Source organism: Notamacropus eugenii, chromosome 4 (genome assembly GCF_028372415.1).
Source record: "Notamacropus eugenii isolate mMacEug1 chromosome 4, mMacEug1.pri_v2, whole genome shotgun sequence".
Classification (NCBI taxonomy): Eukaryota; Metazoa; Chordata; class Mammalia; order Diprotodontia; family Macropodidae; genus Notamacropus; species Notamacropus eugenii.
Window position 1 is genome coordinate 290,583,660 of NC_092875.1, and position 13,805 is coordinate 290,597,464.

At 36.1% G+C, this 13,805-nt stretch overlaps 1 protein-coding gene across 24 annotated transcripts in view; it reads right to left on the minus strand.

Moving 5' to 3' along the window:
• The window catches only part of NCOA2 (nuclear receptor coactivator 2), a 346,666-nt gene that overhangs the window by 17,206 nt on the left and 315,655 nt on the right, over positions 1-13,805 (minus strand). For 21 of the 24 annotated variants that reach the window (XM_072604810.1, XM_072604824.1, XM_072604819.1 and 18 more), the window contains 4 exons: positions 13,014-13,179; positions 2,844-3,122; positions 2,006-2,083; positions 754-1,195 (listed from right to left, as the gene is read on the minus strand). In XM_072604810.1, the coding sequence (XP_072460911.1) occupies positions 754-1,195; positions 2,006-2,083; positions 2,844-3,122; positions 13,014-13,179 (965 nt within the window). The remainder of the gene's footprint in view (positions 1-753; positions 1,196-2,005; positions 2,084-2,843; positions 3,123-13,013; positions 13,180-13,805) is intronic. The other 3 variants (XM_072604831.1, XM_072604829.1, XM_072604832.1) reach the window with 2 other exon arrangements.

A 13,805-nucleotide genomic window follows, 5' to 3' on the forward strand; every position in this document is an offset into this window, starting at 1 on the left:
AGGACAGAAGATAAGAAGGCAAATAGGAAAAGTTTTAATATTAGGTTAATCAAATTCATGCCCAGAACATTAGAACAACATGCATTTATAATTAGTAACTAAATCAATTATAAAATGACATCAAGATTATGCAGTAGAAACAAAAACCTTGAAAAAAATGTCTTTTTTCCCCTATAATGAAGCAGGAATCTTAAACTTTGTAAACACAAATAAAGGTTACAGATAGTTCTGGCAAACTCTAGGAAAAAAGTTCATTAAAAAATAAAGTCAATATAATCAGCTAATTCTATCAATAATTAAATTGTGAATTTAACGTTGGTACATGCATACAAAGTATTAATATTCATAACATTACATATCTGATAACTAATCTCTTGAGAATGATGTTCAAAAACAAATCAATATTAAGGCCTTCTGTAGTGTCTATATATGTAGCACCCAATAACTCTTATTTACAAAAGATCTGGACATACCCTTGATACCTTACTTGTGAGAAATTAGTTTCTTTCTTTCTCTATTGCATATAGTTGTAGAAATATATTGATTTGTTTGAGTCAGACCCAGAGACTTTAAAAATATATAGATATTTGTGTAAAGACACAGCCAGACATATAAATTATAAATACTATATATATATACACACACACACTCGCATACATCCACATACACACACATACACACACACGCAATGTACACACACACTTACTTCTGTCATTCTTAAAGTAAGACCTGCACTCAGAGAAAAGGTGGTACCTGAGCTGGGAAACTGGAAGGTATTGTGCTGCATTTGGGGACTCATGACAGGCCCAAACTGTCCTCCCATGTTTCCCATCATTCCCTGGTTAGCCAGATTCATCTGGGAGCCATGCAAGGAGCTGTGAGAGAGGAGCTGTGACCCAGGACTGGGGGACACTGGGGAGAAAGGACTGGTGAAAGGTGGTGGGGATGTAAGTCCAGTACCGTAGTTTGGAGGAAATGGAAACTGCTGGGCATTTGCCTGGGGAATCCTGGGGTTGCTCATAGTTGCTGGTATGCCACCAGAGGCTACCATACTTGGTGTCATATTCAACCCTTGTCCTCGCATCATCAGAGTTCGTTGCTGAACTTGCTGCTGCTGATGCATTTGTCTTTGCCGTAGGTGTTGGTTCAGGATCTCTCTCTGTCTTTGGGCCAGCATCTGTGCATTAATAGGTCCCTAAAACAAGGGAAGGTGGTAAAGATTGGGGATAGGCACAAAAATGTAAAAATCCATATATACCAAATGTGTATATATCTAGATGTGAAACAGGTCCTCTAAACTGTCTTAAGTCAGATCATGGAAGTGGTGAAGAAAACCAGCATTTTGATCCAAGTTCCACACAAATAATAATTACAATGAAGTCTTGTATAATATGCCCTGCTATGGAACAGAACAGTTACCGGAAGTACCACATGAAACTCAACATAACATAATCTCACAGATAAGAGGAATTTCTTCAATGAACCCTGACGATGGCAGGTTGGTGCCTCACTATAAATACTCTCAGGTCTCAAAAAAGTGAACAATCAGGCCTTTCATACTACTGTGTTCTCCCAGACAGGTCCCTAAAAGCAGAGGTGAGACAGAGGGAGGAGGTAGTGAGAAGAGAGGAGATGATAGGAGGGACAAACATAAGGAAAGGAATTAGAATGGAATAGAAAGGGAATAAAACAAATGGTGATAGCCACAGGAGGGAGGAGGCATAAGGAATAGGTGTAGGCAGCTAAATGGGTCCTAACTATGGCATTAAGGATTTTGTGTTTATATTGGAGAAGATAAATTCTGTAGCAATTAGGAGAATGGGAAAGGAAGTAATGGGAGGATAACCAGATGATTTTACACATCCAGTGTGGTCAATTTTCTTATCCGTTGACTTAACAAGTTATTATGCCCAGGATATCAAAGAGGAAGAATTGATCAACATAGTTAGGGACAAAATAGGTTAAGTATTAAAACAGAAGAATTTTGTAGCTTCCGCTCCCTCACCTGTGTTGGTACTCCAGGCCTCAGGGTCAGGTTCATATTGGAGACATTGCTGATTTGATTCATAAGTGGCTGGCGATTCTAAATGCACACATATACCAAACATAAAAAGTTGGAAAGAATACATTTTATTTCAGCCCTGTTAAAAAATTTACAAGCTGCAGGCAGGGTGCAAGCTTTAAGATAGGGTCTAAAATTAAAATCATATTATTGGCAGCTGAACTCTTTCTCTTAGGATTCTTAATCCTTGAGTTTCCATACTGCTTACAATTCAGAAGGTATTTTTGAATATTTGATGATTAGAATATTCAATAATTCAAATACTCAAGTGGAAGGGGAAGAAGATGATCAGAAAATGTGGCCAAGGGTAGAAGATAAGGTCGAACAAATACACTGAAAATGAGACTTGGATTTTACTCTGCTACAGAAAATGCTCAGTGCTACTATTTTGACAGTAAGTAGTAAGTCATAAATAGTAAAATGAAACATTCTCCTGTACTGAATATCATGTGAAGTTATATATACATTTGCTTTATCATGTGGTACATCCTGTTACCTATCAGCACACAATGGCCATATGAATCCTGAAGTGGGACTTTTTTTTTAAGAGGAACACCTTCTCCTGAGCCTCAAACTATGCCATGAACTGGGACTAAGCCAGAAAGGAAAAGATGGAAGAGAGAGAAGAGAAAAAAGCAAAGTGGGTAGAAGATGGGGAACTGTTAGGGCCCACTGGAGTATTTTTCACTTTTTCAGAAGAAGTGGACTGATAATAAGGCCCTTCAATACCATTCGCCTCAAGTGCAGATGTATCACATATATGCAAAATAAAATAACATACCTGCTGTGCTTGGAGCCTATGTTGGAGTTGAAGTCTCAGCTGATTGGGTTGGTTTTGTACTATGCCAGTTGGCCTAAGGCCTGGTCTAGGCTGCATACGTAGTGTAGCATAACTTGGTCGCTGTCCAAGCGTATGAAAGTTGGGATCTTGCATGGGTGTATAGCTACCCGGCGCCATTTGAGCCTGAGATGCATATTGTTGAGGAAAAACTGGGGGTTTCTGTTCTATGATGAGGCTGGATTCTTGACTTGAGAATGGCTCTGGATCAACAGCTTGGCTCTATGAAGAAATCCAAGTAATAACAATTTTGAAAAACATCTGAAAATCAAAAAAACTTAAAGCATATTTCCTCTTGACACTTATGACTTCCAAGATATTTGTATTTCAAAATCTCATTTGTACATGGAGATGACCTGTATTCTTGAAGGCGATCCCAAGTAGAAAGCAAGTTCTGGCAGATCTTACCAACTGGAAAGAATCTGAACAGAAGGCCATGGAGAAAGGTTGTTCACAAGGCTGGTAATTCATTTTTTTAGCCACAGCAATTTATGTAGTTAGGTGGTAAATATGGATCCTTGCAGTACTGATGCATAATCATACGATTACCCAACCCTAGGTGGTGTTTCGAGTTAAATCTACTCTCTCTCCAGAAATTAGCTTTTTTCTTTTGCTGAAAAATCTTTTCTTTCCAATTTTATAAATTAAGGACATATTTAGATTAACATTACTTCCTTTAAGAGGAACTTATTCTTTGGGAGATTAGCCCAAATTTAATGGGAAGACTAAAACAAAATTTAGTTGTATGAGGCGAGGAATTATGATAGCTGGAGCAGAATAATGGGTTTCTAGAGGGCAAGGAAATTAAGTTCAAGAGACATATTTGATATACTTTGCAATTTCTCCCAGGGCTCTGGTCATAGCTACTGGGGAGCCAATGAAAATAATCTCTGTCTGACCTGACTACCTGTGTGTCCTTGCCGTTGAGAAGGAAGAGAGGTGGTATCTATCCTACTGTTACTTTCTATTACAGGAACATAATGTGTAACCCCAATGCTCAGAGTCTACCATTTTTTGAACCAAAAACTAGGACATACTTTCTTTACTTGATGTGGTTAACTTTATTTGAAACTGACACAAACCAGCCTCCACATATCTTCTTTGGCTTCATTCCAGTCAATATATGATTTATGCCTCAAGTCAAAATTTCCAGAGGCAGGTAATATTTGTGAATGGAAGCCAGTTTTCTTTTGGGCTGTGTGAAATTACTGGCCTAACATTTCTTAACATTTTAGTGATAATAACAACTGTTACATAATATGTGATAGTTCATGTTGTGCCCTCATCATGGCATGGAGATGACTTGATTCTTCAGGGTTTTTCTAGAGGTGAAACATGGTAGGTTCTACCATTTTAGAAAAGCTTTGGCTTTGAGAGACTGAGTCAGCTGTAAGACCAACCTGGCTAAGAAGAGAGAAGCTTCTCACTGGACATAAGGTAAAGAATTCTTGGCAATAACAACTCAAGAAACAAAGAAAATACAAAATGGACCTCAGTTGTGTGTCTTTCTTTTGTTTCTGCATAAGGATCATAGAGGAACAGAAAAGGAGACAGGGAATGCAAACAATCATACAGTTTTTTAAGTTCTCTTTAACCATTAACTTAACTAAAGGTGTGCTAATTTTGAGACTTCTATTCAATCACCAACGAACTGACCAATATCCAAGGACTGAATCATAGCAAAACTGATATTCTCATGATAAGTGAAACTAGGAGACAAAAAAATAAAGCTTTTTTTATAAAAAGGATGTCTCAAAGATTTTGATTTAGATTTATATCTCATTTTTTGTATGTCATGCAGGACAATGAAAAAGCAACATATAGCCAGTGAAGAAGGGATGGCCCTAGAATAAGGAAAACATGACTCCAATTCTTGCTTATGATAGATAAGAACAATTCGACAATTTGTACCAGTTAGTTTCTACATTAGAAATCACTTACAATGATTATGATCATAGATTCAGGCCAGAACCAAGAGAAAAGGAGCAAACTATTCCTATGTCCTCATGTAATTCAGCAAATTTTCCCTAAATTGTTTGGAGCATTTGATAGTGATATTGGTTTGTGTCTGTGGTCCCTTTCAGTATGATACTGTTTCTCTGTTTATCTCTTTTTATGTGGCAAATTTTTTTTTTTTTTTGCTTTGCATAACAGCATGATTGTAATTCCTGCTTGTTTGGATGCATGGTAAATGTTGTAATTTTCTTTATGATTTTGCTTTTTAGGTATAATTCTTGTCAACAAGAAATTATGAGTTTTATTTTCTTATTCAATCTGTTAATTTGTTTCATTCTATTGGACTGTTTAATCAATTCCCATTTAAAGTTATTAGAGTTAAGTTTACACTTTCCTTCATTTGTCTCTAATACTGTTTTATTTCTTCAAATTATCACAGTAATATGTCTCTAGTTATTTTGCTTAATCTACTTTGCGGCCACACTATTCACACAGGCTCTCTTGCCTTCACCCTCAAATACCACCTCTCTCCCCCTCTCATTTGTCAATCTTTTCTCCAGTTTTGAAGTTTCATTTAACTTATTAATCTTTTTTATTTCTTCCTTTTTTTCTAGTTACCTAATTCTTCTCTTTTTTCTTCTTGATTTAAGTATTCATGTAAAACCCCCTATTCTCTCCTACACTTAAACTTTGTTTTTTTGTTTGTTAGTTTTTCTGGGATGTAGCTAAAGCAGTTTTAGGGAGAAATTAAATACCTAAAAACATAATTAATAAAAAATAGAAAAGGAAAACTAGCATCAGAAGGACCTAAATCTAAGTGTATCTCAAAAGGATTAAACTGTGTCAAATGATAGTTCATTTTTTAAAAATTCTCTAAGACAAAGAACAGAAAGATAGTAGGATGAAAATTTTTATTTCTAAGCAATATTATAATATTTTTGTGTCAATTGATCTGAGTCCTTTTAATGTTCATAAACTGAATATCTATGTTAAGGAATCTAAAAGCTAAAAAACAAACCCAATATAAGTGCATGGGAAATATTAAAATTAAGAAAGAAATACATAAGCTGGAAACCAAAACTTCTACAGAAATGATAAATAAAATTAAAAGCAGGTTCTTGTAAAGACCAATAAAATTGATAAAACTTTAGCTTACCTGATTAAGAAAAGGACAGAAAATAAATACATAGCAAAATAAGGTGAAATCACAACAAGATATGTATCAGAACCCTACTAAGCTGTTATAAGCTACCAAAACTGAGAACACAAAAGAAAGTGCAGATGCCCAAATAGAGATCTTGAATAGTTAAATATCAGAAAAACAAACAGAACTAGCTATGAAAGAACTAAAAGGAGGGGGTGGGGAAATGAGAAAAAGATTTTGATGGATTCATTTTTAAAGAACAACTAGTACCAATACTACACAAATTATTTCCCCAAAATGATAAAGAAAGCCCTCTAACAAAGTCCTTTCATAAGACAAATGTGCTAATATGTAAACCAAAGAAACATAAAGCACAGGAAAACTACAGGCCAATATTAATTGAATTGAATGAATTAAGTGAATATTTATTTAAAAAATCCACATCTTTATCTCCAAAGATTAAGAAAAAGCTTTTACCTTACCCACATGAGAGAGGTATAAAGGGTTCTTTTTTCAGTATCATAAAAAATATCTAAAACTAAAATCAAGCATCATTTGCAATGGGGATATTAGAAGTATTCCCAATAAATATGTTAAAGTGAGCATTCCCTTTCTCTCCTGCTATTAATTTGATATAGTTCAATAAATGCTAGCAACAGTAAATAGAATAAGAGAAAGAAGTTAAAGGTGTAAAGATAGGTATTCAATGAGTCAACAAACCATTTGTTAAGTGCCCACTGTACAAAGGGCTAGGGATGCAAAAGGAGGCAAAGGACATCCCTTGTCCTCAGGGAGTTCACAGTCTAATGGGGAAGCAAAAAAACAAACAAAAAAAATTGATAAAGCAAGACAACATGACTAGGAAATAATTATGAAAGGGAAAGAATTACTAAAATTAAGAAGGGTTGGAAAAGGCTTCCTGTAGAAGATGGGATTTTAGTTGGGTCTTCAATGGAAGCCAAGGAAGGCAGTAGGCATACATGAAGCAGAAGAGAATTCCAGGCATGAGGGACAGTCAGAGAAAATGGCACAGGGTTAGAAGACGGAATGTCTTTTTTATAAAACTGAAAAGAGGTCCATGTCACTGGATCACTGAGTATGTGGAAAGTACTAAGGTGTAAGAAGACTGGAAAGGTAGGAGGGGGCTAGGTTATGAAGGGCTCTGAATGTCAAACAGGAGCCACAAGAGTTTTCTTGAGTGGGAAGTTAGGGTGACATGGTAGGACCTACACTTTTGGAAAAATCACTTTGGTGGCTGAATGCAGGATGGATTGGAGCAGGGAGAGACCTGAGGCAGGCAGATCCACCAGTAGGCTACTGTAAAAATAAAAGCATATGAGTTGGTAAGGGCCTGCACCAGAGTGGTGGCAGGGTCAGAGCAGAGAAGGGCGTGTAATGGAGAAATGTTTTAAATGTGAAACTGACAGGCCTTGGTAACAGATTGGATATGAGAGGAGGGAGACAGTGATGAGTTGGGGATGACACTAGGCTGTGAGCCTGAGGGACTGGGAGGATGGCATTGTCCTCTACAGTAATAGGGAAGGTAGGAGATGGAGTTTAAGAAGAAAGATAACAAGTTCCATTTTAGACAATACATTGAGTTTAAGATGTCTACCGGACATCTAGTGCGAGATATGTGAAAGGCAACTGGAGGTCAGCAAGTACTTTAACTGCAAAGGGCAGAAGAGATACAGGATAGTTAATAGGGATGGAAGGATCAAGTGATAAAAGTTTTTTGAGGCTGGGAGAAGGCACCCTTACTGTTCAAAGGCAGGAGGGAATGTGCCAGCAGAAAAGGAGAGACTGAAAATAAGTGAAAGTGTCAATGACAGAGGAAGCAAACTGTTGGACAGGATGGAATGAGGAGATAAAACTATTCATATTTGCTTGAGACTCAACGGTTTACTTAGAAAAGACAATAACTTCAGCGCAAAGTTGTAGTCTACCAAAAAAGAAACCCTCAAAAAAATAAACATTTTTATATAATAATAGAAAAATCCAAGAGGTCATAATAGAAACTGAAATCCCATTCCAAGTAACTAAAAAATGCTCAAGATATTTGGGTATTGATCTACCACAGGAGAAAACTATAATGCTTGTATAGATTCAATTACAAAGTGCTCTTCAAAGACTTAATACTTGAATATTCAGTGCTCATGGCACTGCTTAGGTTTAGATCAACATCTTATGTCATATTCAACAATAAATTAAAAATGGATTTGTGACCTTAGTATTTATAATTATATCATAAGAAAACTAGAAGCAGATCATATACCTTTCATGTCCATGAGCTGGTATATTTTTAACCAAATAGTAGATTGAGGCAATTACAAAAGATATTAAGATCCACAATTACTCAAAAAAGAAAAAATCCAACGACAAAACAAGTTAAATGGATTAAAAATTTCTATGATAATGTATAGTTGGGACCAAAACCTAATACAGTGGTATGCGAATTACTTGGAAATAGTACTAATTTTAACATGGTTTCATTTTGTAACATGCATGTATGCTTCTGATATGTCTGTCCTTGATCAGATGAAGCCAGACTGAGCTAATTTCTCCACTGCCAACTGTCAGTTGTGAGCTGGATTTCAAAACATACATACATATTTCATTACTCAATTGTTTTTAATTCTGAGGATTTTCAGAATAGATAGTGCAAAAAAAACCCCCAGCTGTTAAAAAGCACACTTCAAACAGCAATTTTTGTTCTGTGGAAATCAATCCTTTCAGGATAATTTAAAGATCACAATGAAACAGGATCAATCATGCTAAGTAAAGGGCAAAGAAAAGTGTGATTGAAAACAAAAATGTCAAGAACTGACAAACTATTGCTGTAAAACAAAACAAAACAAAAAAACACTAAGACTAATGACTAATATCTATCAGGAAGGTGGCATGTTTCAACCATGATTGGTGGGTTACTATATTGCTCAGAATTCTAGGATCTTTCAAACTTTATTTTTGTCTTTATAATGTTATTTTATAAATTAATCTCTTATTTCTGCTTGCATGACTCTGCATCTGTTCATATCTTTCCTCCAAGGCTTCTCCAAAACTATATCCTTCATTTCTTACAATGCAAAAGTATTACATTACAGTCATATACCATAATTTGTTTTGCCATATCCCCAACTAATGGGCACTATCTTTACTTAGTTTCTAGTTGTCTGTCACCACAAAAATAAATGCAATAAATATTTTTGCTTATATAGACCTTTTTCCTCTTTCTTGATTTCTTTGGGGTATGGATCTAGTAGTGGTACCGACTCATTCAGAGGAACAGTATGAATATTTTTGGTCTAAAGCAGGGATAGGGAACCTGTGGCCTCAAGGCCACATGTCACCCTCCAGGTCCTCAATTGTAGACCTTTGACTCCAAACTTCATAGAACAAATCCCCTTAATGAAAGAATTTCTTCTGTAAAACTTGACTCAGTAAAAAGGCTGCGCCCAAGGACCTAGAAAGCCATATGTGGTCTTTAGGCCACAGGTTCCCCACCCCTGAGACGTATCCCCTTACCCCCAATCAAAAGATAATTTAAATTTGTTTAGAAACAGCACTTGAGCTTTTAGGCTCAGCTGGCATCATGGCCCTATTCCAAGGATTTAGAGTAGATCTGCACAATCTGTGGCTGTTTTGGATGGCTGCTGAAGAGGTTTTCTTCTCCATTTTTCATAGGTCACCTGAAATCCTTTTTGGTGTGCCACAAGCGGCCCATGGGCTGCAGGTTCTGCAGGCTTGATTTAGAGTAAGAAGGATTCTTGTAGATCATCTAGTTGAAATCCTTCATTCCATAGGCCCAGGAAAGGGAAGGCACTTGACTGAGGCCAAGAATTCAAACACAAATTGTTTTCACTTGACCACATGTCTCTTTTACCTTTTGAGGCTCCCAAAAGAACACCCTAGAAGTGAGGTGTCCTTTCTGGTTTTGGAATTGCCAGAGCTGATTTGCTACTATAGTTTTTGGTTTCCTAGCTCTGTCTCCACTGCTGCACAGAACTCACAAGGAACCCTATGTGCTCATGAAGCTGAGGAGATGGTGTACTTTGTTGAATTATTGGTCTGACTATATCTAGGAAACCATCTTAGAATATTAACAATAACAGAAAAGACTGTAAATTTTATGGCATATAATTTCTCCTAACAAAATAGACAAAATGAAGTCTCATTTTCTAAAGTTATTATTAGACATGTTTCTGTAATTTAATTCAAAATATACTTTATACATATACATATATGTATATATATATAATGTACAAGGAACACACTGGGTCTGATGAACTCAAATAAGTAGTAACACAAGTAAGTGAGAAAAAGGGGACTAAAATAGCATCTGATGAAGTGACATCAGTTCTGATGAGATACAGCATTATATCACTTAACAGTGCAGTGGATCAAATATTCTAAAGTAAAAATAATGACTATCAAGATAGCAACTGCATATGCTGAATCATTTAAAATTTTAACCAGAAGCAAAGCAAACTAGTCATATAGGAAACATTTACCTTTTATTTTTCCCTCTTGACTTTCGGTTATAACTTTAAATCTATAGTAATTTTTTTCTATCCTGTTGTTATCAATATGAACTGACATCTTAAGTCCCACTTATTTCTGCTGAGCATTGCTCAGCTCAGCTTCTGCTGCGTTTTGGGATAAAACTATTTTTTAAAAAAGTTTCACAAGTCTTGCGTGACTCTGCATCACCTAACAGACACCAAAGAGGAAATCTGATTTTTTAACTAAGAAATGGATTAGACACCAGGAGCTATTTTTTGGTGATAGTTCACACCTCTGAAAATAAAAATGATTCATGCAGACACACTGAAGGGGAGAAGGTAATGGTGGCAGAAAAGAGTGGTGTGTTTTTTTCCAGCTTTTTCCATAGTAAACCAAAGTATATATTTTAAAAATACATCTTATTTACATAATAAACTGAGTAGGACTTTCAAAAATTTCAAAACGCAGAGCTAACAACACTTTCAGTACTTCCCAACCCATTCCTGGATAGAGTAATAATAATGCTGACTGACATTTTTTATAATGCTTGTGAGAGGTGTCTTACTAATGTCATTTCATTTAATGAGCTTCGTAACCAATCTATGAGGGAGGTACTACAGAGCCCTAGAGCTTGTTATCCTGTTACGCAGGGATCAGAGAGGTTAAGTGACTTGCCCTACTTCACACACAAGCAGGATCTAAACTTAGGTCTTTTCCACTCCAAATCCAGCAACCATTCCATGATGCCAAACTGCTTCACTAAATGCACAAGAATAATAAAAGTGTTTTCTGCATTTAATTCCCTGAAGGAGTGGGGAGGGGGCGGGGAAGGCAGTTCTATATGCAATATATATCATTAACATAAGGAATGGAGGAACTGAGAGCCTTTTAAACCCACACCTGTGGAGACTTAAGCATATGCTAGTTACTTTGACGTTATTTCTAGAGGAGAACTGGGTTGGAGCATGAGCCAAAATTTTTGAGACTTGTACTACCTTCATGGTGAAGACTTCCTCAGAAGGGCCACACTCTTGAAGCCAGTAGAAAGAGAATCCTTTCCTCATGCTCTTTATTAATCCTTCTAGTGTTACTCTGATAAATGAGAATCTCCCAGAAAGAAATGCTGTACTTAGGTTTACTCAAAAGCCATCTCCTAATCTTTCCCTGCATCCTTATACACCTTCCTTACGGATTTATAGAATTCCACAGACTTATGGTACAACTCTAAGGGGCTTGAATATCCCTGAAGGAAAATTTTAAAGAATCCAACTAAACAAATATTAATGTTAGACACTCTTTAGTTTTGTGGCACCTTTACTCTTGAAAGGCTTTGAATATCTTTGTGCTCTATATCCTCCAAAAGATCAGCCAACTTATTCAGAACCTCTATGCACAGAGCACTCCACTAGGTTAATCAATTGTGTTAATTAAATGTGAACTACTGAATGTGAACTCTGTATAGTTTACAGAAAGTTTGCTTTCCTTTAACAAACATGGTTTTTTGCCCCACTAACCCAAACCCATAAAATGATATAAGGCCAAAAGAATAGGCAGGGAACACAAAAAGTGCTGTTTATCACAATCTGTTCTTGATCCTCTATGCTTCTCCACCTCCAAAAAGACTGTTCTAGTGTTCCTACTGACTTGATGGAAACAGTCAATGTTAGAGAGGCTGTGGGAAGACAGGCAGTCTTAAAACATTGTTGGTACAGCTGTGAACTGTTCTAACATTTATGAAAAATAATTTGTAGCTATGCTAGAAAAATGAGTAAACTGTTCCTAACCTTTGATCAAACACATACACCAAGGAGGTCAAAGAAAGAAGGAAAGGTCTATACATATCACTTACTTATAGCAGCTTTTTTTAAATAGTAAAAAACTAGGGGGGAAAGTAGGTGCCTGGTGGTTGACCAAACGAAGTCATGGAATGTTTCTGTGCTATAATAAATTATGAAAATGAGTAAGTCAATGAAACTTGGGAAAATCTGTATGAAACACAAAAAGTGTAATAAAAGGAAAGATACACAAAATTACCACAATTGTGTAAAGGAGACATTAGAACTCGGATTAATGCAATGTTTTTGTTTCCAAAGGACTAAAAATAAAACATAACAACCTCCTCTTTTTGGAAAGGTATTCCACTACAAGTTCAGAATGAGGCAAATGCTGACACTTTGACATGTCAGTTTGTACTGCTTAACAATAATTCTTTGTGACAAAGGGGCAAGTACCAGGAAATGACAGTAATGGAAAAAGAAATACATCAATAAAATACTTATTGAGAAAGAATGAAGGGGTAGCTTTTTCTGAAGTTCTTGCCTACAATATATATCTTCCCTTATTTTCAATAAGGCCAAGGGATGAATAGATAAGGATGAATTTCAAGAGACCTTTTCCAATTAAAACTGATATGAAAAGGTGAACTGAAAAGTACTTGAATCAAAATAAAACAAATACTTTAGATTCTGTATCAAGATACCTTCTTAAGCAATTAAAGCCAATGCATATACCTGGCTAACTAGTTCAGGTATTCCCAAGGCTCGGTCAATTTCTTCAAGGCCATCAAAGTTCCGTAATGCCAAATACAGCTGATCCAGGAGAGTCCCCTCATCACTTGGTGATTCTGAAGCAGGATGCGGACACAGCAAGTCATCTGGAGAAGTACCAAAAGGCTGCCTGCAAAGGGTCAAATATAACCTTGGTCAAGAATGGCTTGAAGGACATCATCTACTGCACCGTGGTTAATGACTAGCAGAAGCAAAAGTGTCAGTGAACTAAGCCACCTTTCAAGGCAGCCCACTGTTTGAGGTGAACTGTTTCACCAGTGAATGCAGATTAGGAAAACGGCTTGCGTTTGAAAGTTTTTTACTTATGTCTTTTAATAATATACTTATTGTTACTGAAATGAAATGCAACAACTTTTCTGAACTGTAAAAGAAGAAAATAACTGATCTAAAAGGCTTATTTGAGCTTTAACTATATGATTCACACTGGAGCAATGATGACCAAGCTAGGAGTAAAATATGGAAGATTATTATTGAGCAAAAGAAGTATATTTTAAATTTATTTGAAAACTAAATGTCTGCTTATAAGAGGTTCTAATCTAGAATTCCTGGGCTAAATGTAAAGGAAAAGCAATCCATAAATAAACTAATCTTATTTGGTTTTAAGAACTAAAAGGTGAGAAATTCATTGTACCACCAAAGCTAAAACTCTATAGAAAATAATATTCTCTGGAAAAGGATTTCAAACCTTTGCAAATCAATGCAATGCCAATGACTTGAGTAATGACACTTGAGTTT